The 25200-nt window shown below is 50.9% G+C and overlaps 1 protein-coding gene across 1 annotated transcript; it reads right to left on the bottom strand.

Moving 5' to 3' along the window:
- Positions 1-11298: 11298 nt before the first annotated feature.
- Positions 11299-17364, bottom strand: ZIC4 (Zic family member 4; the record flags this gene model as incomplete). The annotated part of the gene is made up of 2 exons (XM_084212440.1): positions 11299-11720; positions 16149-17364. 2 exons carry the CDS (start codon positions 17362-17364, stop codon positions 11299-11301), a joined length of 1638 nt encoding a protein of 545 aa, XP_084068566.1.
- Between the last annotated feature and the right edge of the window lie 7836 nt (positions 17365-25200).

The following is a 25200-nucleotide window of genomic DNA, read 5'->3' on the forward strand; positions in this document are numbered from 1 at the left end:
AAAAACACCCAGAAATGATAAATCGCGTCGCATAGCTAATGGCTGGAGGGCGCGTTTACCAATTCATAATCATTTATTCTTGGTGATGTATGACCCTTACTCTTAAATCTCAAAAGCTTCTATTTGAAGGTGTAAATAGCTTTTTCCCCCCTTGCAGTAAACCTTACTGCATTAGCAGTGATTGATCTCCTGTACAATTCGTCCCAGAGTGCTATTTTAGAGGGGGAACACTGGCTTTTGGAGATTAACTGGGGAGTCTGTTACATATTAATGAACCTAGGAGATATACTAACGTTTTGGTAATTTAGTTATTTGTGTCTATAGCTTTCGCCGTTATTTTCTCTTAGACCCCCGCGGTTGTTATACATCGAATTAAAAAGTGGTCCTTCAGCATCATTTTTTCAGTGGCAACTAAATGCCATTTAATGTGAAAAACAAATGTTGACTTGTCTCTTGAAGGAAGTGTGTTTCTTGGCAAGACATCAAAGTGTTTTAAACTGTATTAGAAGGGTTTGTTAGTTTTCTTACCCGGAGCCTACGGTAATGTAAGGAAAGAGGCTCTCGGTGGAAGCACCCGTCGGAGGGGGGAGCGGGCGCTGCGCAGTGCTGCGCATAGGTGCACGCTCGAGAGGCGGCTTTAGCTGCAGCAGGAATGCACAGGCACCTCTTCGCTGGGATTACAGCCTTGATTAACGTGCTAATGAATAGGGATGTTAAAGAGTCGTCCGGAAACCCGTCTGTGAGAAGGAGGAGTGAGAAACTCCTAGGTTGGGCTTAGCCTGCAGAGAGAGCAACTTCACTAAAACGCCATTAACCTACTGCTCCTTGGCAGACACTCGGGCAAAGCACCTCGGAGATGTCTGAGAAAGGGCTGAGGTGGAAGCAGGGGGTGGAATCCCTGCTGGGCTCTCGCCCCTGCCCCCGCAGCTGATGCGGGGCTGCGGAGCGGCCAGGGCAGCCTGGAGCCACCGGGCCGGGCACGGCGCGCTCGGCGCCGGGGCAGCCGCTGCCCCACTCCTCGGCGGAAAAATAGTGTCGGGGAGATGGCGGGGTGGGGGAGAAAGGAGCCCCGCGGTTTTTTTTTCAGCGGTTCCGCTCCCTATTAACTTTGACATCTTTCTCGGATTTATAAATTAGAGTTCATTATCCTCGAAGGTCGTCAAAGTAGGCAGCTCAGCTAAGAATTAATGCGTGCAAACCCGCTCGCTACAGCTGGCTTCGCCCTGAGCTGTCTGGTGGGCTCAGGAAGTTGGCGGAGGCTTCAGCCACTCCAGTGGTCAAAGAGAGATACCGGTCCCTTCTGCCCTCCTCCTTGCCCTTTATCGCCGGTAGAAGGTTGAAACGCAGCTGCCCACCATCCTGGAGCGAGCAGCAAGCAGATCGCCAAGGCAAATGGACCTGCCCTTGTTTTTGAAGGAAACAAACATGTTTCTCCCCCCGCGTCCTGTCCCAGAGTTAAACGTTTGTTTAAGACAAACTCGAGAAGCAACAGTCTTTGCGAGAACTTTGTTTTCCCCTTCTCGTTGTGAATAACAAAGTGGTCATAGGCTACTCGGCCAGTTGGCGAGGAGAGAACTTTTGTTTTCTGGGGCGATTTATGTTCTTTATAAATATGTGGTTTGGAAAATAAAAAGAGACTTGAAAACGTTGTTACAATGAAAAAGGACAAATTAGAAGACATTTTCTGTGATCAAAGGAGGAAGAGAAAGCGAGTAGGGGTATTCAAAAAGCTTGACTTATTCACACAACTCCTTTGGAGCCCAGGGGCAACAAGCGTGTCTTACATTGAAAAGGCGGCTCTATTCAGAGTGCAGGTGCGAAGTGGTGTGGCACATTCTGCCACATTATGTAAAGGTTGTTGGAGATTAGTGTTCAGACTTAATAACTAAAGCGCTTGATTTACATTGGAAAAAAGCCCCCTCATCCGTGAAAGCAAAATAATTTAACGCGTGATCATTTCGAGTGCTGCTGATATCCTAATACTTGCATTGTTCTCGGCCAAGTACTAGAGGAGCGCGGATTGATGCTTTTGGGAACCTATCATTTACAGCCACTGAACTCTGCTCAGAACTGGAGGTCTGGAGGGGAGATAAAAGAGGGGCACAAGAGAAAAGTTTCGCATTAGAGAAAAAAAAAAAAGGGGGGGGGGAGAAAAAAAAAAGAGAGAGAACAATATAAACGTGACAGTTCTCCTCCTCCCCGCAGAGGACTCCATGCCTCCTGTCCAGTGCCAGGGCGAAGCAGCGTCCAGGTCTACGGAGACGAAAATTGGGCTCAGGTCTCAGGCTCTTCCCTACTCCGCCTTCCCCCGTCGGAGCAGAATTACTTACCTTACTAATTATTCATATTTATGTAAATGTCATTAGTTAATGTAACTTTCTATAAAAAGATAATCAGGCGAGATCGGAGCATAGGTATTACCTTAAGTGCATTGGCTCTGGTTGTTTCATTCATATGTTAATACACGTGATGCAGTCGTGCCAGGCGTAGGGAGGGTGGAGAGGAGGGGAGAGGAGGAAGGCAAAGGAAAGAAATTAAATAATAATAACAAAGCCCCACAAAGGCTTTAAGTTTGCATCGCGGGACCAGGGAACACGATGCCTTCTGATGCGCTGAACAAAGGGGGACCCCGCGCCGTCCCAGCCGCGGCGGCTGTCCGGGCATTCCGGCAACTTTGGGTGGCTTTTTTGTTTGTTTGTGTCCCCTCCTCTCCTGAAGGAGAATTTTATGCTTCAAACCGTTTCGATCTACCCAAATCCTCGTGCCATGCCGAGTGCCTCAATTCCAGAACGACTCGAATTAAAGTATCTTTGTACGGGACACGCACCAATTAAAATTGCAATACCTTTTTGCATCTCCCTCTTTAGTGTAAGCATTTTAGGGCCATTTCCATAAATTCTCTGAGAGAATAAAGGCTATAATGGGAACAAGGTGAGAAAGCTGTTAACCATTGTTTCAGCAAGAAAAGGTCGTAAGTCAGGCAATTGGTGTCTGACCTGTCAGGATAAGGTATAAAGGCTTTATTCATGCAGTCGCTCACGATTTTCTCAGCTCTCACAAAAGTGTTTTTATGATTCTGTTTTCTTACCTCGTTCCTTAATTAAAAAGCTGAATGATTAGAATAGCACCTGCATAATGTCTGAACGACGCCTGCATACTAATTCGCGAGTCTTTACATCTAGTAATTATAACATAAAATCAGAGATTGAATAAAACAGAAGGATTTTGCCCCTAAAGCCCTGCTAATCCTCTTTTAAAAGAGTCTGCTGAAATAATTCAGAACAGTTTCCGGAAGTTGGATTACCGACTCTTTTTTGACTATTTACAATGAAATGATATTTCACACTTAAAGGACTCTCTGTATTTCTACAACAGGTTTTTTAAGGTGGCCTGTTTTCTAGACAATAACAATTCAGTGATTCCTTTCTTTTCCTACCCGTTTTTTCCCCTCTTCCTCCCAGCAAGATCTTCATCTTTATCAAGTATATGCGAGGATTAATCTGTCCTCAGGTAGGGATAACAAAACCTCCCCCCTTGAAACCTCCCTTTGACTCCCCACTCCGGGACTCCCCGTGACGAGGGAAGAGGGAGGGCAGCAGCTTGTGCCCAAGTTCAGACGCACCCTGTTTCCCGGCCGCTCGCGGCAGCGGGCGGTGGAGCAGGGAGCTCGCATTGCTTCACCGTTGCCCCCATCCGGGGCAGAGGATAATTTAAGCCAGCAGACACTAGTCAAAAGTTGAAGACTCATTTTTTTTGTGTGTGTGTCTTCCCGAAACAGCTGGGGGGATGAGGGGGAGTGGTGGTGTCCGCGCTTTTGTCTGATTTTCAGGGCGTGCTGTAGCAGGTACCCTCAGGGCCAGCAGCGAGGCAGGGGAGGCAAGAGGGAGCTGCTGGCCGCGGGCAGCGCCGTCCCGGGGGCCGCCCCCAGCCCGGGCGGGCGGCGCAGCCCCGCAGGGCTCAGCCGGGCTCCCGCTGCCGGGGACTCAGCCCGGACCCCCGGGGTGGCTTCCCCGGCCCAGGCAACCCGCAATGACCCGGAGAAGAGTTTTGCGGCAGTATAGAGCCGATCTTCTGGGTAACATTGACTGGGGGGTAAGAAAAAATCTGCCGATCTGTTAGAGCGTCCTATTTATTTTAGGAAAAACGTTTCCTTGTAGACCGGCGAGCTCCAGCCCGGCCATGAGGTTGGCTGCCTCATGACGAAGAAAACGAAGTTGGTGCACGGATTTTGAAACGCGGGAGCTGCTGCCCGCACCCTCTGCAGCTCCGCGGGGTCTCGGCGCCTGATCCAAAGGAGCCCGAGTGGTCCTGGCGTCGAAGCGGGGTGGATCCAAACAGAGAAGAAGTTGAGACTGAAGTCAGCCTCACGGGAGGTTGCAGAGGTTTCTCTGAGATGTTATCATCATTAAGAGCACCTTAGCCTGTTGTGCCATTTCTTTTTAACTGTTAAAGAGTTGCTTTTGCGGTGATTTTTGTCCTTCCCCCTCCTTCTCCTCCCATAGTGTAACCCTGCAAAAAACTAAATCATTTATGCGAAAATGGAGCCAACGTGACATTCAGCATTAAAAATCTAGGGGCTTTAACTAAAAGCTTTAATTGCTATCCTGGCCCCATTATAACCAAGGGAACGACATACTCTGTTGGAAACTCAGAAATGTTACATATCGCTTTAGCAGGCACTCCCCTTGTTTGTTTATTGTAGCTTACTTTCATTTATATCCCAGGAATATTATTTCACCCGGCGACACACGAAAAGACAAAGGGTGTAAATAAACTAACATATGGCCCAGAGGTTTTAGAGGAGCTGGAGCCGCTTAGTAAGTCATGTGGGTGATACTGGGAATCCGTCTTCTGTCCTTCCCCCGCTCCCTCATAACCTCCTTCTCCCTGCGTATTCCTTCTACCTTCTCACGATAAGTCACGTTTGTGTCACGACCGGCTTTGGGGCACCAGATGGTTTTTCCTTTCGACTGCAAAAATCTGGGCAGCGCAGGGATGGGGAGGGATGGACGCGGGTCCTGTGCCTGTGCCTCTGCAAGCAGCCGGAGAAAACCCGTTGACATAACAAATGTGTATGGGGATGCGTGTGCACACGCACAGCAGCCCCGGACACGGTCGGTCCCGGCTGGGGGGGCCCGGCCCCGGGAAGGGGCACCGGACAGAGCCGGGCCATGCCGGGCTGCGCGGCCCCTTGGAGCGGGCGGCTGGCGAGGCGCCGAGCAGGGTCGAGCAATCTGGCACCCACGGAGACACTTGACAATCTTTTTCTGTGGTTGTTGTTTCCAATTGTAATCGGTTTCAGGATTTGTCTCCCAAAATGCCTAACTGGAGTTGAGCCCCGCTCCGTCCGGGTGGTGCAGGGTGTTTAACCGCACGCAGCACCTCCTTCCCCTCCGCTTCTCCCGGTAAGGTGGCGGAAACGGGTCTCGGTTACTGATTCATATTTCTAATCTTCCTTTCCTGAACATACAATGTGCTATTGTTAAATGAATGGTCTTTAATTAATGCACTTGCACAATGCAGGGCCTTGCATGGGGATCGATGATAGGAAGCAACAGGGGATGGTTCCCTCCAAAATGGTTTGTCAGCATTGAGAAAGAAAAGGCAATGTCTATAAAAGGGCCACTAATAATGCCCACACGTCTCTCACCATGTTGTCTGAGGGGACATTCCTTCCCTTGTTGACAGTCAAGTGTAATAAGTACTTGTCTTCGCTCAATCATTATAGACCATAGAATTGTATTCTTTAATTAGCATGTACTGTTAGCCCTCCTTTCCTTTATGGGCCAGTTTTTGTCTTTTACAGACCAGCAAAAATGTTTTCCTTCATTTCTTTTTCTTGAATTCTATTATTTCTTAAATTATTTTCTTTCTTTCTCTCTCTCCCTTCATGTAGTCAAATGTATTCTCTATTGACAATATTCCTGGCAGCTAAAGCCAACTTTTTGTCATCTCTGTGTGTTAGGCAACTTCTTTCAAGTTTTCCTTTTCTAAAAGCAATCAAGGCAGCGCATGCGCGAGGCGCCCGCCGGGTTCGGGCCGCGGTGTGCCCGAGGCTGCCGCGTCCCTGCAAACACCGAAGCTGGCGTTTGTCATGCCAAGGGAGCTCTGAGCACGTTCGGGAGCCGAGGAGCCCCGGAACGTATTAACACCCATCAGGGGAATGCGCAAGGCAAAGAAGGCTTACTTTCAGATTACTGTAGCTGGCGAAAGAATCCCCTCTCTTAAAAAAAGAAATAAAATGCCCTAAATCCGCCTAGGAATCTTATAAAAGGGTTTTATTTCGCTGTGACTGGGACCCATTCTGGAGGGGGTGTGTGGAAATTCTTCAAAAGAACACTTGCCCCCTGCGAAACAACAACCCTTCGGGTGGAAGGGAGCAGCAGCTTCTCGGGGTGGCCCCCGCTGAAAACTCACGCCAATCCCCTGAGTGCTGGTGCCCAACATCCCAGTGTTAGTGTCCCCAGAGTCGCGCAGTGCCCGTGAGGAGCCAGAGTGCCACTGCGGAGGTGACCGGGACACGCAGCCACCCCGCAGAGGGACAGGGCTGCACCTGGGTGACACCGGGCTCTGTTTCCGCACCCTGCACCTTGGCCAATGCTCAAAGTACAATTGGTTTGAAGTCTGAAAAATGTTGTCGCAGAAATGAAGCCAAAGAAGGGGCTTGTTTTGTTCTGTTCTTTTAATGGAAATGCCAACCGAAAACGATTAACATTAAAAAAGGTTAAAGACCAACAAAAAAACACTCATTAATACTTGATTGTACACCACATTAATAGTACACAGGTTTGGGCAATATTTTTTTCAACTAATATAAAAACCAACAGAAAGAGAAGGTTGATTACACCGCGTTTTAGGAATGGCTCGGTATCATCAGTACAAACACATAATTTAAAAGTGCACATTTGTAAAAATAAACATAGAAATGAAATGCTTATAAATATTTATTGTAAAAAAATCCAAGTATTAAAAAATAAATAGTATGTTCAAGCACACAACAGAACATTCCTTCATTGCCAAACATGTGATAAAGAAAAATAAGGAATATAAGAAGTCTGAAAAGAGATACAGTGTACCAACATTGTAAATGTTTTTCTGCAAGCTACATTTTTCAGAGGCTTCTTCTCTGTACAGTTCACAAAGAATGTGCTAAATTTCCCCATAAATATGACAAGACCAAAAAATAATAACAAGAATAATAGTAATACCCACTCCACTCTAATTTGACTCTGTCTTTACTCAGAAAAGGTCCCATTAAATCAATGGTTTGGCTTAGAATGGCAGGATTGGGCTCAGATAATTCTTTAACAACCAAAACAGAAGAACACTGATGAGTTACAGCTTCAAGGAATTCATATTCCGAACAGGGCACTGCATGATATCCAATGAGAAACTACTAAATAAAACTTGATCAGGGAATCATTTCAATACAATACCATTATGTTTATAAAATGAAGATACAAAAGGGATGCAGTTTGACTATCCTTACACGTACAGACAATAAAACATGAGAGCATATGGAAGCCATCACTTTGAATGCGTTAACAACTTCGATACATTGCAGTATATACATGCTTGATAGGTATTCGGACTGTTAAATGATCAAAGAATTTACTCTATGCCTACACTCTTGCTCTCATTCTACTGGAGAGAAAACATTTGTTGGTCACAAAGTGGTGTTAATGAAACCCAACGTTTCTGCCTTTGCCCAAGAATCGCATTCCGTGCAGGGTGCGTGTAGGAATAATTTATTAGACGGAAAAGTTTGGAGGATGAAATGCAAAAACAATGGACATAATTTCAACTTTCGAACTGTAAGGTCACACAGACATCCATGGACATCTGTACACAGTCAGAGTTTCACGCAGACACAGCCACATATATCCAGATGTATATCTATACACAGGATTCGATAGTTTGGTATTTTCTGCACCCTCTGGGCCCCTAAAGTTATCTTTAAAAGTTTGATTTTATCTCTTTAGAAACGGTTTAAAGCTAACGGGCAGGGTGAGTTTGACAGAGAGGAGAACAAATCGCTGACAAAGAACCTTTTACGTTTCATCAGCGTTGTTAGGACGACGAGCAGGAATTTCTCAGATAATAACTCCCACTTCAAAGATTTCTCAGCTCAATAGAAATTGGACCATCCTTTTTATTCAACCACAAGGGCTGGCACTAAAGACGACTCAACTGTTTGAATTTTTTCCCCCGTGTTTATTTTTCCCCTATTCACTAGGGTACTTGGATAAAATAAACAACAAGACAATTACTGGAACATGGACTTCTAACTTTCCCGGGCCCATGGCCCAGCGCCCATGGCCCCGGCCATGCGGGTGTCAAGTTCCCCCGCACCACGGAGCCTCCTCTCGCTGCCACGCAGCGACAGCGGGGCCGGGAGGAGTGAGAAGGGGGCACGGCCGTCTTCCCCCGGAGCTCACCCCGCTTTCCAGCCCCGGGGGGACTTCCATCGGGACACCAACTCGCTGAGACAGAGGCAGCCCAAGGAGGGGGATCTTCCAGTCCCCATCCTATCTTCCTCTCCAACGTTTGGTAGGGAGGAAGGGAAGCAATCCTCAGGCTTTGTGGCCAGTTTTTGCCGCTACAAGCAGGTCAGAAAGGCTGGGGACAGCGGGCGGGAGCTCCCGCCGAGCTTGGGGGACTGGCAGTCCCCTACTTTGGGGAGAAGAAGACGGGGGCTACAGCGTCGGAACGGAGCTCGCCTCGGGGGGAGGGCGAAGCCCAGCAAAACCCAGCTCCGCCGAAGTGCATTAGGTGGAGGAAGTCTATCTCTAGCGGGGAGCAGATTGAGTGTATTAAGCTAGCATGAAACCAAAGGTCAGTGCAAATGTATCTTAATAGACTGTCTCAAATGGAGTGTGCCTCCTTTGAAGGCCGCTTGCTATTGCTCTCCTCATTACCATAGCGATCCTAACGTGGCATGCTGATGCACCATAAAACTCACACTTTCAACCCCAAAATCAGGCCCTTTGAACAACCCGAGCTTGATTAGACCTTTCTCCTTTTCTTTCCCCCCTTAAAAACCATTTCCTTGCCTTTAGAAACTCGCCCTCAAATCCCAAATGCATTCTCTGATCCTGGCAGAAAGCAGAAACAAAAGTGAGCTGAGGCGACGGTTCAAGCGGGCCTTTTCTTCCTGACAGTCTTATCCATTTTTATTATGGTCTGGAACAAGTGCCCTGTTCGCGTGGGTTTTGTTTACCGGAAATTAAATGAAAATGATTTAGTTCGCGTCAAACAAAAATATATACTTGTATACACAAGAAAAAGGGCCTGTTAGACGTAAATATTATGTCCTTAATGAAAAGACTGGACGGGCTCCAGACTTCGCCTTTCACTATTTAAGTATGACTTGCCTATTGCCATAGAAATCCTAACTTACCATGAAGATTCACCGTTGTGAAGAAATACTTCTTTGTGCGAGCTTGCTTTGATGTCTAAGGCATAAGATTCAGGCTTTCAGCTGCTTCTGTCTAGATTACCTTGAGAGCAACGGGGTAGACATCTGTAACAAGCAAATGAAAAATTAAAGGTGATTAGCCTGCACATCCAAATACTTCTGTAAATAGAGAAATAAAGAAATAAACAGATCTCGGGACATGATGGAAACATCCTCCCTACCCGCATTTGGCTTCTGCACTTCTCGATTTCCATGACACAAGTTTCGGGGGCTGGAGAGGGGCACAACTCTCTCTGTTTGGATTCCTCTTTCACACATTGCTCTCACCTAGCTGATTCCCTAAGTGTATTCCCGTCAGCGACATGCTGTTGGCACTATCCGTGGTGTTTAAACACAAAAGTTGTTGAGTTTGGGCGAACGAAGAAAGGAACGCCGACTTGGTGCCTTGGGGGAAAAATACGGCTGTATAAGTAAGGAAAGCACTGGGCATTGGGGTGGTTTTAGTCCCTGACCAGCTATTTATTTTCCTGCCGTTTTTATATTTCTCGGTACCAACATGCACGTGTGTGTGTGCGCGCGTGTACAACTGTACACTCACAGTAACCCGAGTCACCTGGGTGCGGAGGTGATCTGTCAAACACCAGAGGATGCGGTTACAGCAGGCTTCTGTCTGCTCTCCGCAAGCCATAGAAACCCTTTCCAGCAGCCTATGCTATTTATTTGCCTATACTATCTGGTGTTCTTAGACATAATTAAAGTAATTAAAACGGCACCATTCGGTAGTTTCAAGCTACCCCAGCGGAGAGGTTTGTTTATTTATTTTGGGGGTTGTTTATTTTTTTACCCCCCCCCCCTTTCTTTCTCTGAACTAGTGCAATGAACCCTGTAGGTCTGAGACTCTGGGGCAGCATGGAGATGCTAGAGCCGCGCCGTGGGAGCGGATCGTTTCTCCTCGGGGCTGTTCGCAGGGCAGAGCCGCGGAGCAGCGGCCCCCGGTCCCCGCTCTGCCGGGGGCTGCCCGGCCCCCGCCCTGGCAGTGACGTCAGAGAATGGTCCCCCCCCACCCCGCCAGAACCGCCCCCCCGGGAGCTTCAGCGCCCACGGTTCAACAGGAGCCGCACTCTGGGTGGGGACGGGCATGTTTAGGTATTAGAAGTCATTACCAGTGGGAGCTAAAACGGACAGTCAATCATCGCACCCCCCTGGGCCTTTCTTTATTAGCAACTACTGGGCGGGGGGAGGAAATATATATATATGTATTTATATACAGAAAGAGGGAAAAGATTCTTTACAGAAACGTCCATCGAACGGGTTAATTAATCAAAAAATTTAATGGATCCATTTTGTACAAATTGGTAACAAATAATAGTTTATATATATATATATATATTTCTTAAAAAACCACACTCTCACAGAAAATCGTGGGCGGACAGAACAGTGCAGCACACAATACTGTTGACAAGAGAAAATCTGTACAGAGAAAATCTGTATGAAACCACTGAAGGGAAGGGGAAAGGAAAACGGGAAGAGGAAGGGGAAGGGAAAGGGAAAGGAAGGAAAGGGAAAAGGACAGGGATAAGGAAAGGGAATGCAAATCAGTTGTCATGTAAACAGACGGGAGCAAGGCGGTCAGACTGGGGGTGTGTGGCACGGCGGGAGGAGGCGGCAGCGCCGCGGCCGAGGCGAGCGCAGCCCTCCCGTGTGCGCGGTGCCGGGGGCGCGGGCAGGGCCCACCCGCACGCTCCGCAGCCTCTCTCCCTCCGCCAAGCGCCTCTCGCTGCCGCTCCCGCTCGGCTGCCCCGTGCCCGGCGCGGCGCTCCCCGTGCCCGCAGGGCCGGGCCGGGCCGGGCCGGGCCGCCCGCCGCCGCCCCCGGCGCGCCCTAGCAGCGGGGCCGGGGCTCGGCGGGGAGGCGCGGCGGCGGGGAGGCGCCGGGGGGCCCGGGGGGGCCGCGGGGCCCCGCGCCTTGACACACGTACCATTCGCTCAGGTTGGCGGCGGGCTGCGCGGGCGCGGAGGGCTCAGCGTGGGAGCAGGAGGCGGGGGGCTCCCGGCCGGAGTCCGAGGAGGGGGACACCAAGGAGGGCGTGGAGGACTCGTAGCCGGAGCTGGGAGGAGGGGATTTGCAGTGCACTTTCATGTGTTTTCTCAGGGAGCTGGGGTGGGTGTAGGACTTGTCGCAGCCTCTCACTTTGCAGTTGTAGGGCTTGTCGCTGGTGTGGACATGCGAGTGCTTCTTCCTGTCGCTGCTGTTGGCGAAGCGCCTGTCACAGCCCTCGAATTCACATTTGAACGGCTTCTCCCCTGCAGGAGGCAATGGGCGAGCACAGCCATTAGCGGCGGCGGCGGGGCCGGGAGCAGCGCATCCCTCACCCCCGCAGCCCACAGCCTCCCCGGACCCCTCTCTCCGGCCCTGCCACGGCTCCTCTCCCCGCGGAATCTCCTCTCACTAGCTGTGCCCTTCCCCGCGGGCCCTGCCGGGCATCCCCCGGAGCCGCCGCTCCGTGCCCACCCGGATGCGTGGCCGGGTCCGCACGCGGAGCGCCCTGCCCAGCCAGCTTCTCCTTCTCTTTCCCTGGCCTCTGTGTGTGTCATCGAAAGGGTTTGAGCAAAAGACAAAGCTCCGAAACAAGGAAAACTTAGAGGAGAACTGCTCGTTCCGAGCAAACTTGTGCTGTCCCCACAGGCTCCGAAGTCCTGCAGAAAGAGCGGTCAGTGATTTATCCCTTCGAAGGCTTTAACGTTAAATACATTTCTCACAGTCCCTCAGGCACGTGGAAATATTTTCCATAACCTGGCTAGTTCATATTTCATCCACTTCATACTTGCACTGATTACAATGCCATGGAAGATCCACATCCCCTTCCTTTCCCCGCTCCCCAGTTTGCTGATACCGTGTGCTAAAGTACGAAATATTTCAGAAAGACATTGATTGTGCGGGAAAAATGATAAAGATTCGGCAGAAGGATGACTAGGCCGTCGCACGGCACTGTCGCGAGGGTAGGATTCCCTTTTCCTTTCAACCGACACAGCCACTGAAGGAATTGCAATTGGGACCAAATTGTCTGATCATATAATAAGTGGTGTTACGCATAATAGAAATACAATCGCGTTGCTGGAGTCGTATGAAAGTGTAACCTCGAATCTTGTGGACCTGGCATGGTAGACGATATACAGGAGGTTTTCAAGTAAACACGCCACAGCCAGATGCAGGATGAAATGCTGGCGGCATTATTGTCGCTGACAATAGCAAACTGCAAAACCCTGCTTGCCAAGGGGTACCCAGGTCCTGTACCAACCGATTGTGAAAATATCTTCCTCATCCGTCAAAAGTCAAAAAGTATCAGGGCGGAGAGGACTCCACAAAAATACATGGCCTAACCTTAACGTGAAGTGCAAACAAAGCAACTGTGTTCACCATCATGGCGTATGTAGCCGAAAGGACTTCCAATATTTGGTTTTGTGTGTTTGTTTTGTTTTGGTTTTTTTTAATTTCTTGGCTTGTACGTTTGTGGTTGTCGCTTTAATTTTTTTCCCCCCCAGTTCGTCATGATTAAATTTAGGAGAGACTCAGTCTACATCGGGCTCGGCTGCGAGCAGAGGAAAATAAAGGAAGGCATTCCAAATATTTCACATGAATGCACTTCATGCAAGGTGGGTGGGAAAGGCTCATGGCTCCGCGTTTAAAGTATGCCCTTTCCGCACTGTAATGGTCAATGAGGAGCACTGACATCCTGCGCCGCTAACATTTGCACGGAGGATGGGTAAATATCTGGCGTTGGAGGGAAGGGAGGGAAGAGGTTAAAAATAAGGTCTCTCACAAAACGATGCGGATTCTGTAACCAAATACCGTCGACATACAGCGGTGCATATGCATAGACACACGCCCGCCTATAATCTAATTAGAGTTCCACGTAAGGAAATAATTTGACCTTCAGCATCTAAGTTGAGACAACAAATCAAGGATATTAGTGTAGTACAAGCAAGCAGTAAGTTAGGAGACCCCAGGGAAAGCCATCCTCATAAGCACTCTGCTTGTGCAAAGTGAGTTCCATTCAGGTAAAAGCGGGCTGCGCCGCACTGCGCTTTGCCGAGTTGAAAAATGTTCAACTTCGCTTAACCCCCTGAAAGAGCCACTGAAAGGTCCGTCCGTGCAGCCGGGTTTCAAGTGGGAAGAGGGCAGCATTTTCTCAGCTGCCCGGGTTGCATTCCCCGAACGCCTCAATAAAGAGGAGCCATCCGAGCCATTTGCAAGTATTCCTTTCGCGAGAGCAGGCTTTCTTTCGCGGAAATCCCTGCTCGGCAGGGAGAGGACACTGCACGGGTCCCGGCTGCCGCAGCCCGGGCACGGAGCCGCAGCCACGCACAAAGTTCCGCGGGCGATGGAGACTCAACCGCCATTTTACCCCCACACTTGTAGCTGGGCAAAAGTGTTCAGTGAAACTCAGCCTGGAATTTGTGGCATAATCCCCCGTCTCCGGGAGTGGATTAAGGTATTTACCAACTTCTCCGGGTGAGTGGTGGTGGGGAGAAGCCGGAGCTGGCGGCTCCCGGGCTGCGGGCGAGGCGCGGGGGCGGCGGGGGCCGCAGGGAGGGAGCGGGGCTCCGTCCCACGCCTCGCACTATTGTTCCTGGCCCTCAGGGAAGGCGGTGAAGTGATCCCAGCCCGTCCTGCTCGTCCCGTTGCCGCCGCTTTAACGGCCTTATCCTCCAACCTGGAAAACTCGTACATCGCCAGATATCCCTCTGCCTGCTCCCCAGCCTCGGAGAAATCAGAAGTCATTAATATTTAAGGAGGCAATAATTTTCCTGTTGAATCTAGAACTGTCTTCATGAATAATTCGTAGTGAGTTCTATTAGGGTTTCAGAAACATTGCGTTTTTGACAACTTCTGGGTGTTTAATAGAAACGGTGGAACCATAAAGGCCCTGCAGGAGTTTGCACAATACAGCAATTAATCACCGAGAAAGTTAAAGCCAAAAGTAGAGACGCGCCGAATGGTGTTTAATAAACGCAAATCTCCGCTCTCGGGTTTGCCCTGAACCTGCATCTCCGATGTAGGTCAGTTTTCCCAAGAATTTAACCATTTTCTGCTTCAGAGACTTCAAACAGTGAGGCCGTTTAAGAGCAGTAAAAGTTTGTTTACTTAAGAAAAACACTGTCATTAAGAGATGAGCTCTCCCTGTTAATGGCTGTACCTGTGCTGATCCAACAAGGAACTGGCTGGGATACAAGTTACGTGACCCGAGGATACCCCTTTTTCGAGGAAAAAGGGGGCCAAGAAGGCAGCCGAGGAACACAACTGTGCTGTCGTCCACCTCCTCCCCCCCACCCCCCCGCCCCGCACACAGACTTACTCCTCATAGAGCGATGGAAAAATAATGAGGTGACGAGTGACGGTCGCTGTAAAATCTCAGTGCTATGTTTAGATGATAGCGATACGAAATTAGTGTATGTTCTGCATATTATATCACGTCGCGCTCTAGCATAAAAAATGCAACTCCTGGAAGGTCAAGCCCTGCACCGAGCTTGGGGGAAGGGGAGTTTTATGAACTGGAAGGCGAAAAAAATCGTTTGGCTGTAAGCAGATCTTACAATAGGATTATGTAGTTTCCCTCGCAGTGCATAAGGCTGTACAGAAGGGGGTGGGAGGTGGAAAACCCTACACTGGAACAGATTAAATTTTCCAAAAAGGGCTTATTTCTTATCTTCTTCTTTAGAGAAGGAAAAAAAAAAAAAAAAAAAAAAGACAAGCCAGCGCTATGGACTACAAACACCGGCTGCTAAACTAATTAATAGAACTTCACAAGCTGCTCCTAGAAGTGTGAAAACTTTCTACGTGCAATTTCATTAATTATAAATGCTTTCCTGGCCGGAAGAGTTCAAACGTAGTTCTGCAAGATCGTCCATCGTGTTACTTTATTTTCTGTTAACTAGAACTAACAGATGTTTCTGACACATGTCCCAATTTCACTTAACAGATCTGCAAATGACATTTCAGAATGTACAGGCCGAAACAACACAAGGGTTTCTTTTCTTTCTTTTCTTTTTCTTTCTTTCTTTTTTTTTTTCCCTCACGAGAATCAGAAATCGCAGCTCCCCATATTTGCGAATGCAGAAAGTCGTTGGAAGGCAATGCTCATTAAAAATGTCAGTGTTATTCAGATCAAACATTTGAAACTCCCTCTGCCCAAAACAGAACTGTTGAACGAAAAGGTCGCAGCTGTGTTATTCTCACAATGTTCGAGCAGCAGCATCTCAGCGACATCAGTCAAAACTGACTAGACAAGTTGTAACTTCCATTGTTCACTTTTAATTTGTGAGCTTGCACAATGATTTCATTTTTCCCCCCGATTATTTAAATCGAAAAAAAAAAATCCTCGCCTGTGTGAATTAGCAGAAATAGTAGCTATATCGTTCGATATTTACACAGATCTACCCATATAAACATTACAGCAACCTCTCTGCACAACCAGAAAAAAATATGGACGAGAATTCTGAGATTTACTCTCTCTCTCCCCTTCCCCCCCCCTTTCCTCCCCCTTCTCCAAACGGTAAAGAAGCAAACAAATCTGAGAATTTATTTTCCAGAAGTACTTGGCGTGCATTCAATAACAACTCAAAGGATACATTAAAAAAAAAAAAAAAAGAAAGAAAAAGAAAAAGAAAAAAAGCAAATCAGTACGCGGAATAACAGAGAGAAAGAGAGTAAAGAGAGCTTTACATACTGACCTGTATGAGTTCTTTTGTGTATTTTGAGATTCTCTGATCTGGCAAACACTTTGCCACAGCCTGGGAAAGGGCAGGGGAAAGGTTTTTCACCTGTGTGGACTCTGATGTGATTTACAAGTTTATATTTGGCCTTGAAAGGTTTCCCTTCTCTCGGACACTCTTCCCAGAAACATATGTGATTGGACTGCTCGGGTCCTCCAACGTGCTCCACCGTGACATGAGTCACCAGCTCGTGCATCGTGCTGAAAGTTTTCGAGCATAATTTTTTGGGAGTCTGGTCCAACTCAATCCACTTACAGATGAGTTCCTGTTTGATGGGCTGCCTCATGTAACGAAAGAAGGCACCCGGGCCGTGGTGTGGAGCCAGGTTCACGTTCAGATTCATACCACCGTAGTTATGAAGCGAAGAAGCAGCAAAATGATCTGTCCTCGAGGCTGGTACTTGAGTGAAATGTTCAGACCTGGCGTACATTTCTCCAGGTAACCCCAGTCTGAGCTGTCCGTTTAGATGGCCACCTGGAGCTGCATGGGGAGGCTGCTCATGGAGTCCAGTGAACAGAGAGGGATTCCCAGCTTCTGAGTGGTGGTGCTGGTGACCATGGTGTCCGGGGTAGCTACCTGTTGTTGAGACAAACAGTCCGTGGTGAGAACTTGCAGCGGGGTGCTGCTCGGTCAGCCCTGGCATGAGTGGGGCCGGCAGGTCTCTGCGTATGAAGAAGTCCCTACCTGCTGCCAGAGCCTGGGCTGGGTGAGACACGGGGTAAGGGGCTGCTGGTGACTGCGCCGGGCCAAACGCTGCCGTGTGACTAGAGACCACCTCGGCTTGGCCTGCCATATGATGATGATGATGATGATGATGATGATGATGGTGGTGGTGGTGGTGGTGGAGCTGGTGGTGGGGATGAGGGGCAGGGCTGATCTTAAGGGCCGCGGGGTGATGCTGAGGAGGAGGATGAGGAGGAGGATGGTGGCGGTGCCCCATGTGTTCTGGCCGGAGCTGCTGCGGCCCGAGGCGGGACTCGGCGGCGTGTTCCCCCGGCTGCGTGGGCGCCGTGGCGTGGGGGTGCCCGGCGACGCCCGGGAAGCCTGTCATGCTCTGAGGGGGGTGCTGGTGGTGGCGAGCAGCCCCCGCCAAGTCTACTAATCTCAGCGCCGTGTTCCGCCTGGAGAGAGCAGCAGGGTCCATCACCGGGATCCCCAGAGCATCCACGCTCATTAGCTTCTAACGCTAAAAAGTCACCTGACAGCGGGAGGAGAGATACACAGGGCAGCGGGGGGGAAGGGGGGGAGCGGGGGAAACAACTTTCTATTTTTTTTCTTTTTTCTTTTTTTTTTTTTTTTGTCTCCTTTCTCCCAAAATATAAAAGTTTCCCGGACCCGCCGCCCCGGCGCGGGACGCACGGGCGGCTGTGCCAGCGGGTGGGCTCGGGGGGCCGGCGGGAGGCTTTGGCGGCGGCCGGGGAGGTCCCGCGGCGCGGCCCGTCCTGCCCGGGGCCGGGGAGGCCCTCACGGCGCGGCGGGACCGGACGGGCCGCGCTCCGGCCGCGCCGCTGCCCCGCCGGCCACACAATCGCCGCGCCCGCCCATTGGCTGCCGCCGCCGTGACGTCACCGTGACAGGTCCCGCCGCCGCCTGAGAGGGAGATCGCCGGTGCCGCGGGGGGCGCGCGCGGGGACGGGCTGCGCATGCGCCGCCGCGCCAACCCTCCCCCCGGCGCCCCCATCCGCGGCCCGGCCCGGCCCGGCCTGGCCTGGGGTCTCTGCCTGGGGGGCTCTGCCCGGAGCCGGGCACTGCCGGGCTTCCGCCTGCGGCCGGGGAAAAAAGCCTCGGCGGGAGTGGAGGGCATCGCCCCGGCCTCCCCCTCGCCTCTGTCCGTTCCTGCTGCACTGCCCTGAGACAAGGGGCGGCCGGGGCTCGCCCCCGGGAGAGCGCGGGCAGCCCCGCCGGTCCCCGGCGAGAGCAGCGGCAGCCGGAGCGCTCCCGGTGCCCGTCCTGGCGGCGGGTCCTCGGCACTTGTCGCCAGGGCGGGGAGAGGGTCCTTGCCCGGCAGGAGCTGCGGCCGGAGCCGCACCGGCCGCTCGCTGGCCAGGCGTGTTCGGTCCGGGGCTCGGGCTATCGGGCCGGGACTCGGGCTACCGCCCCGGTGCCTGAGCCCGGACAAAGGATCCCTGAGAGATCCCATCCCCTTCCCCTTCCTCTGACAAGTTTTAGCAGTTATCTGATTACTGGCCGCCGGAGCAGTGGGAGAAATCGTGATGTTCAGGCTGAATCTGAATGTTTAACCCAGAAGAGGGAGTCGCTCCCTTTCCCTCTCTCACTTTCTCTCACGCACACTTACAGCATAGTTCCACGTAAAATCCCCGTCCTTGGCCTGAAGGAAAAGTATTGCCAAACATTCATAGCAGACTCGGCTCTGATGATTCTCACCTGAAGGAAATAACATGGTCTGCAGGGTTTGCGTGCTAGTAGTGGAAGTGTAGGTTTGGGTTTTAGCTGGACACACTGAGGCCTTACAGGTTTAGAAAAGCTTAGGGCTTCAGCACAGGAGGAAGCATCTGCTTAAGTTTTTAAGAAGGGGATTGTGAACTTAAAAAAAGTTAATGAAACATGGGAAAAGATTCTTCTGCTCCAAGAAAGAAAAACACATCTTAAAATATCTACCCACTGTATTACCACAGTACTTGGATCCTGACACAAAAACGGCTCCACCAATAACCTCACAATCTTATGAAATATGGCAATGACTAATTTTCTACCCATCCCATCAAACTCTCATCATTTTAATACATTGACTCGCTGTTAACTTGCCAGTGGGTTCTTTACCTGATGCACGTCAGGTAAAGCTCCCAGCATAGAATTTTGCATTTCCGTAAGAATTTAAGCGCTGGCGATCAATAGGCCTTATTTGAAGTAGTAAAACAAGAAACTGCTTGGCAATGTCAACCCAACTACTTTCAGAACTGAAGCTGCAAGGCAATGACTGGAAACCATATGATTAAACTTTAGGACATACATAATCACATAGGAGACGTCTTTGACACAGCTTCGCATATTCTGGGTTGGCTGCAATTACGTATTTTGTCTCTGCTCGCATTTACCATACTCGCACTCTAAAACTAGGCTGATATTCAGGTAGCTAGCTATAGATACATCCTTGCACACGTCTTTCTGAGTGGAGATGATGAAAAGTGACAAATGATGCAATTAGCTCCCCACCCTTACATAACATGTTTACGCAGGCATTTTAAACCACACACCATCCTCACAATATCTCAACTTTCAAGTCTACTTGATCTACGAAATGGATTTGACAGTCCTATTCATGACCATCTCAATAGGAGTGCACAGAAGAGACAAACGTTAGGAAGTATGAATCTGTTACTTACAAATGTACTGAGTGTGAATCCCAAATAAAGCTGCTTTCCTCATACCTCCTTAAAACACTGCATCTCTACATACTTGTTATCCATCAATTCTGACACTTCTCAGTCAAGGGAGAAAATATCTGGAAGAGTTTGCCAATTAAAAAAAAAGTCATAAGCGTTTTTCCCTAAGTTCATTTCAAATGTTGTGATGATTTGTTGCCAGACACTCATGGCTCTCAGTTGCCCCCCACTCAGGGCTGTCTCTCACACCCTTTTTCAGGCAGCTTAGGAGAACCTGGCCCTCGGTGTCCCTCACTGTTAGGTGAGGCTGATGTGAGCCCCGGTTGTGTGCGGGGGGAGGGCGGGCGGGGGCCGCCACATGACTGCGGGGAGGCGGAGAAACGGGGAAGAGGAGGGAAGCGGGCCCAGACCCGGACGGGCTCCGCTCGTCTTCCACAATGTTTTGAAAACTTGAACGCCTGTCTGTGCAGCCCTTTGGCAGCTCGAGCTCATAACTGCTGCCTGCCACTCGAGAGCTGACCGAGGTCTCCTGCTTCTTGGCAGCGGCCTGAGCCCGGATTGACCAGACACGCCGGCCTCTCGGCAAACTCTCAAATGTGTCAACATCAGCTTCTGCAGGGCGAACAAACTGGCTGCTTGATGCTGAGTACGAATTTTCCTATGGCTGCTGTGCGTCCACCGCCCCGTCCTCAGCCCCTGGCCCCAAAGCTGGCCCGAGCTGGAGGGCTGTTCTAAAGACGTGACAGGTTGTCAAGACGAGTCACAAGCACTTCTCTGGTCTCCCACTCGACTCTCGTGGAAGAACGTCGGGGCTGTGCCCTGGCTGAGGGGCTGAGCTGTCCCCCCTGCTTTCCGCTCCGCCACGCGGGGCCCAGAGCTCCGCCTGCCACGGCTCGGGCCGGGCGGCCCGGGGGCAGCCCCGACCCTCCGGCCTCTGCCCGAACCCCCGCCCCGCCGGGCCGCCGAGGCCTGCGGCATGAAACAGGCTGCACATCCCTTTGCAGGGTGGGAGCAGCCCCAGCTGCTCATCGGCTTTACTTTAGCCTTGTTTTTTTGGTAGTAATCTACCTAAACATCAAGATGTTTGTCGCTATCTCTAACGTTGCTTCGAAGAGACAGCCCCTTTATAACCGTGCTCGGCTCAAGGCACAGCTCCTGCCTTCGGGAAGCACTGAAGAAAGTCAAATTTGACCTTCATCCGCTCCGTGTTCTCCCACTTCCACCTCTGTGGAGACTTCCCGACCATCCAGCTACAAAATATCCAGCCTGTGCCCGAGGACTGGGCCGGGCCGGGATGCTCTGAACGCTTCAGACAGGCTTCGGGGGTTACGTTTTTAGGCTTCAAATCCCAAACGAGAGGAGGGGAACAGATCAGTCTGAAAACCCCTTATCTTTACAGTGAGAAAGATAAAAACCGCAAGGAGTAGAAACTGAGAGGACCAAGAAAGTCACCCTGCGCGATTCCTTATCCCTTAAACTCGCTTTGGCAGAGAGGGATGCGGGAGGCAGACTCGGGACCTGAGCCGGAGTCCCTGCCTGCCCGGGCAGAAGCCACTGCTGGTTAGGAAGAGGTGGTTCAAGAAAGCCTTTCAGCAAACCCAGTTTCACCTTGGGGAGGAGAGGGTACCAAGTAGCTCGAGAGCACACTCAGCCTTTGTTTTTATTCCCTCGCCCCATATCCACTTATGGGGACCTCTTTATTTCAGGGTTCCCGAACAATGGGAAGTCAGCCACCAGACAAGCAACGGTTTGCGCCTAGGTTTGCCTCTCACATTTTGTGACCTAGAGCTACCCTAGGACAAGCAAATCATATGCTTATTTTAAATAGAATATTTCATTCAGGACCTCAAGATTAAGGTATTCCTGTCAGATAAGCTGTCAGTCACTGACTACTTAGACACCACATTGTGGAAGCCTGGTATCCCTGGTAAAGATGATACATATCATGTAAACCCCATCAACAAGATCAAAGTCTTCTTCTTTAATAGGATCCAATACATGTCAAACCTCATTCCAATCAAATCGTCCGTAAATGAATTCAAGATGAATATGTCATAGAATAATGTGACAGTGCAATCACATGGGGTCAGGGGTTGTTGTTTCAATGAGAGAGTCGTCAAATATTAATTCTAGAACCTCCAAATGAATAGGCATTGAGCAGGATTAGGCAGCTGCTGGTGGGGTGTTCTGTCGCTGATTTGTGTTTATGCAAGTACGTTAAACACTAAGCTGAAAAAAATACAGTCTCCTTTGAACTGTAAAAAGGACATATTTTAACTTACTTGACTTTTCCAGGATGTTTCTGTAAAGTCGTTTTCTTTTCCTCATTACAAGGGGAGTCTTGTGCCTCATTTCCTGACTTTGTTCCTGTTTGGGGAGAGAGGTAGAAAGTTAAGAGCAAAACCATTTGTGTGTGATGTGAAATGAGTAAGGCACCGTATATGTTGGGCATCATGGATTCAAAAAGAAAAGGGAAAAACCCCCAAAAAACCCAAAAAACCAACCCAAAACACAAGTTAGGCAATGAGAAGGGAAGAGAATCTTTCTCCGAGGGGAAACTGGAGGCTGTCTCCCCAGCAAAGCAGCACATGTTTTATGGAGTCATGAAGTTTCCATGGCTGATTTAGGGGAAAAAAAAAATATGAAAGGACATCTTTTCAGTTCTCCTTTGATCTGACATTCACCTTCTGGCAGGCTATTGTAAGGCAAGTTTTTACCCACTCGGCTATATTGTTTACAGATCCTTCCGTCCCGAAATTAAATTCCGGACTCTCTGCGAACCTCCAACACAAGTTGTTGTCTCAGCAAGGATTAGTACAGTACCACCCTGGCACTTCTCCCTGCCTATAATTTTCAGCTTGCTCTTTGCTCTCTGAAGGGCAGAGCACTGCCACTGCTACAGGCAGAACTTTGCACAGCTTGCTTTGAGCGGCAGCAGTAGCTTTGAGAGCAGATCTGGCGCTGGATGCAGTGTCTGAGTCTGAATTTTTGCAGATATCTTATAAAATGCTCAGGATTTTGTTTGTTTGGCTTTTAATACAGAAAAGCACACTAGAATCTGGAATCAGTTACTTAAAATGACGTTGTTGTTATTATTATTATTACTCTCGCTATATCATTATTATTATTATTATTCTCACTACTATTATTATAGGCACTCCAGAGTTAGTAAACAAAAATCTGTACTAAGACAAACACTTGATGATATTAATTACGAAACTTCATCATCATATCACAGTCATAATCTTTCATAAATAATTTGATGTCCTCCATATTTTCACTGCTGGGATGAAAATTACTGCAAAAGCTTTAGTAATCCCTTAGGAATTTAAATTTCTAGTCAACTTCCATTCATTCTTGCACTTTTCCCAAGTCAGAGCGGCCAACACTGCCCTGCTAGTGAGAGGTTTGCAGGAGTTTTGCTTTATGGTTGGGGTGGGAGGCTGGAGGAGCGCTCAGTTTCCAAGTGTTCGCCAAAACTTGTTGAAACTGGACAAAAAAAAAGTCGCTGCATTTAATATTTCAAATGGTTACCAGATGACAAAAAGGAAGGCAAAACAGCTCTGCGTTTCAGAGTAAATATTTGCTGAAACTCTGGCTCGACCTCTCACGCTTTTCTTATCTGCGCTGTGCCGTCGGCGGAGCAGGAGGGTGAGGATGTCCCCTTGCCCAAAGTGTTGGGATGTGGGGCGCTAGTGTGGGGTCCCGGTGTCGCTGGGGCTGCCGTGGGAGCCGCTCCGCCCCCCTTCCCGACCGCTCGCTCCCGCCCCGGGCCGAAGGTGCGGCTGAGCGGGGCCGGAGCCGCCGCCGCGCGGGGTCCCGGCGGCCCCGGGCGGAGTTGAGAGCCAGACCGAGTGGGCGGCAGCAGCCACGGCGTGTGCCCCGCCGCCAGCCGCTTGTCACGCAACCTGCGCTTCCCGCGGCCGCGCAGGGCGGAGGGAGCGTTCCTCAGGAAGGGCTCGGTGCAGAGATAAAGTTTCTCGTCTCCGGGTGGAGAAAGCCCCGAGAGAAGCCCGGCCGGCGGGCTGGACTCCCCGGGGCTGGGGGATCGTGCGTGACAAAGGAGTGACAGGAAAGGGGTCGGCGAGAAGCCCGCGCCAGTCCCCATCGGTCGGCGCTGTGCCGGTGCCCGGGGCCGGCACACTGAGTTGGGCTCGGGTCAGAGGTCACCTTCGGGTGTATCGCCCTGGGCAGGGATTTGGGAGCTTTCCCCCTTCCCCAGCCGGTTTCAGACGCGGGACGGCCCCTCGAGGCCGGGACCAGGGTCGCAGCCCTTCCCCGGGCTCTGCGCGAAGTGGGCGGCAGCACCCAGTTCCCCGATCGGCCCCCCGGCTCTGCCTGCGGGGGGGCGGGGAGAGGCCGGAGGGGGCCGGCCGAGCTCCCGGGCTCCGTCCCTCCCGCACCCGCCTATAAAGCAGGGCTTGAGGTGCCGGGGCGCCGGGTCCCCCGGAGGGGCCCCGTGGCACCGGGCGCGGCGGTGGGCGAGGTTCTGGGCGGGGAGCGCCTCCCCAGGGACGCCTCCCCACGGGGCTCGCCATTGTCAGCGCTCGTCCCCCTCTGCATGCCGCCCCGGGTTCCCGGCCCTGCCTGGGCGGCCGCAGGACCCTTCCGGTCCCGGTGCTTGCCCGTCCGAGGCGAGCCCGGCCGCAGCCGGGGTGGGGAGCGCCCCAGCCCCGCTCTGCGCGCCCCGCTGCCCTGCTCCGCGTTGCTCCGCCGCTATACACTGCGCGGACCTCCAGGCCGGCCTTTCTTTGCATTTAGGGGGGCGGGCGCGGCTCCCGGCGTCCGAGAGAAGGTGTCGGACCCCACCTTCGGTGCTTCCCGGGCTCTCGGCCCTCCGCCCGCCCCCGCCCGCCGAGGTGCCGCCGGGACCCTGCCCCACGTGGGCGAGGGGCAGCCCAGGCGCTGCCCCCCCCGCACCGCAAGGTTCCAGCCCTTCTTCCCGGGGTGGCCAAGCCCCCTCCCGACGACCCCCCCGACGACAGGGAGCTCTCGTCCAGCCCTTGGGGCAGGCGGTGGGGGCTAGCCAACAGCCCGGACTGCACAGGCATCCCCTACACCCAGGCACTTACCCCTGCGACCTGTTGAAGGTTTCCCCTCATTTGTGAACTGGCGAAAATAAAAGTGGGGGTGGAGGGGAAGGGAAAAGAAAGAAAGAATGAAAGAAGAAAACAATAACCCACCCACCCCCCCCCAAGAACCCACCACCTCTTTGGCGCTTGCATCGAGGCGGTCATCCTTCATTTCTTCTTTTCTTGCTTTCTGGAAGCACTTAGGGAATGTATGATGAAGCAGAAATGAGCCGTCAGGATGATATTTTAATGGCTTATATGTCACGTTGGTGCATGTGGCTTTGAACTGGAGCAGCTTTCGTTTCCTGCAGAGAGCGCACCGCAAATCCCACTTGATAACTTCTACAACCCACAACATTTTTTTTTTTTTACATTCACTCTTACACTGTATATTTAGATACGCTTCCTAAAAATACCTTCTCGTCTGCCTTCTCGTACATTTTGCACCGACCTGGAATGATCACCGGTTTCCCCTTGCACTGGGAGGCAGGCTAGCACTGAACTGCCCAACTTTGTAGCTCTCCGAACGCCATCGCCCAGCACACTTCACAATAAGGCTGACAACTCTGTCCTTCGCTTAATTTTAGAACCAAA

This window comes from Fringilla coelebs (assembly GCF_963513975.1).
Source record: "Fringilla coelebs genome assembly, chromosome: 10".
Classification (NCBI taxonomy): Eukaryota; Metazoa; Chordata; class Aves; order Passeriformes; family Fringillidae; genus Fringilla; species Fringilla coelebs.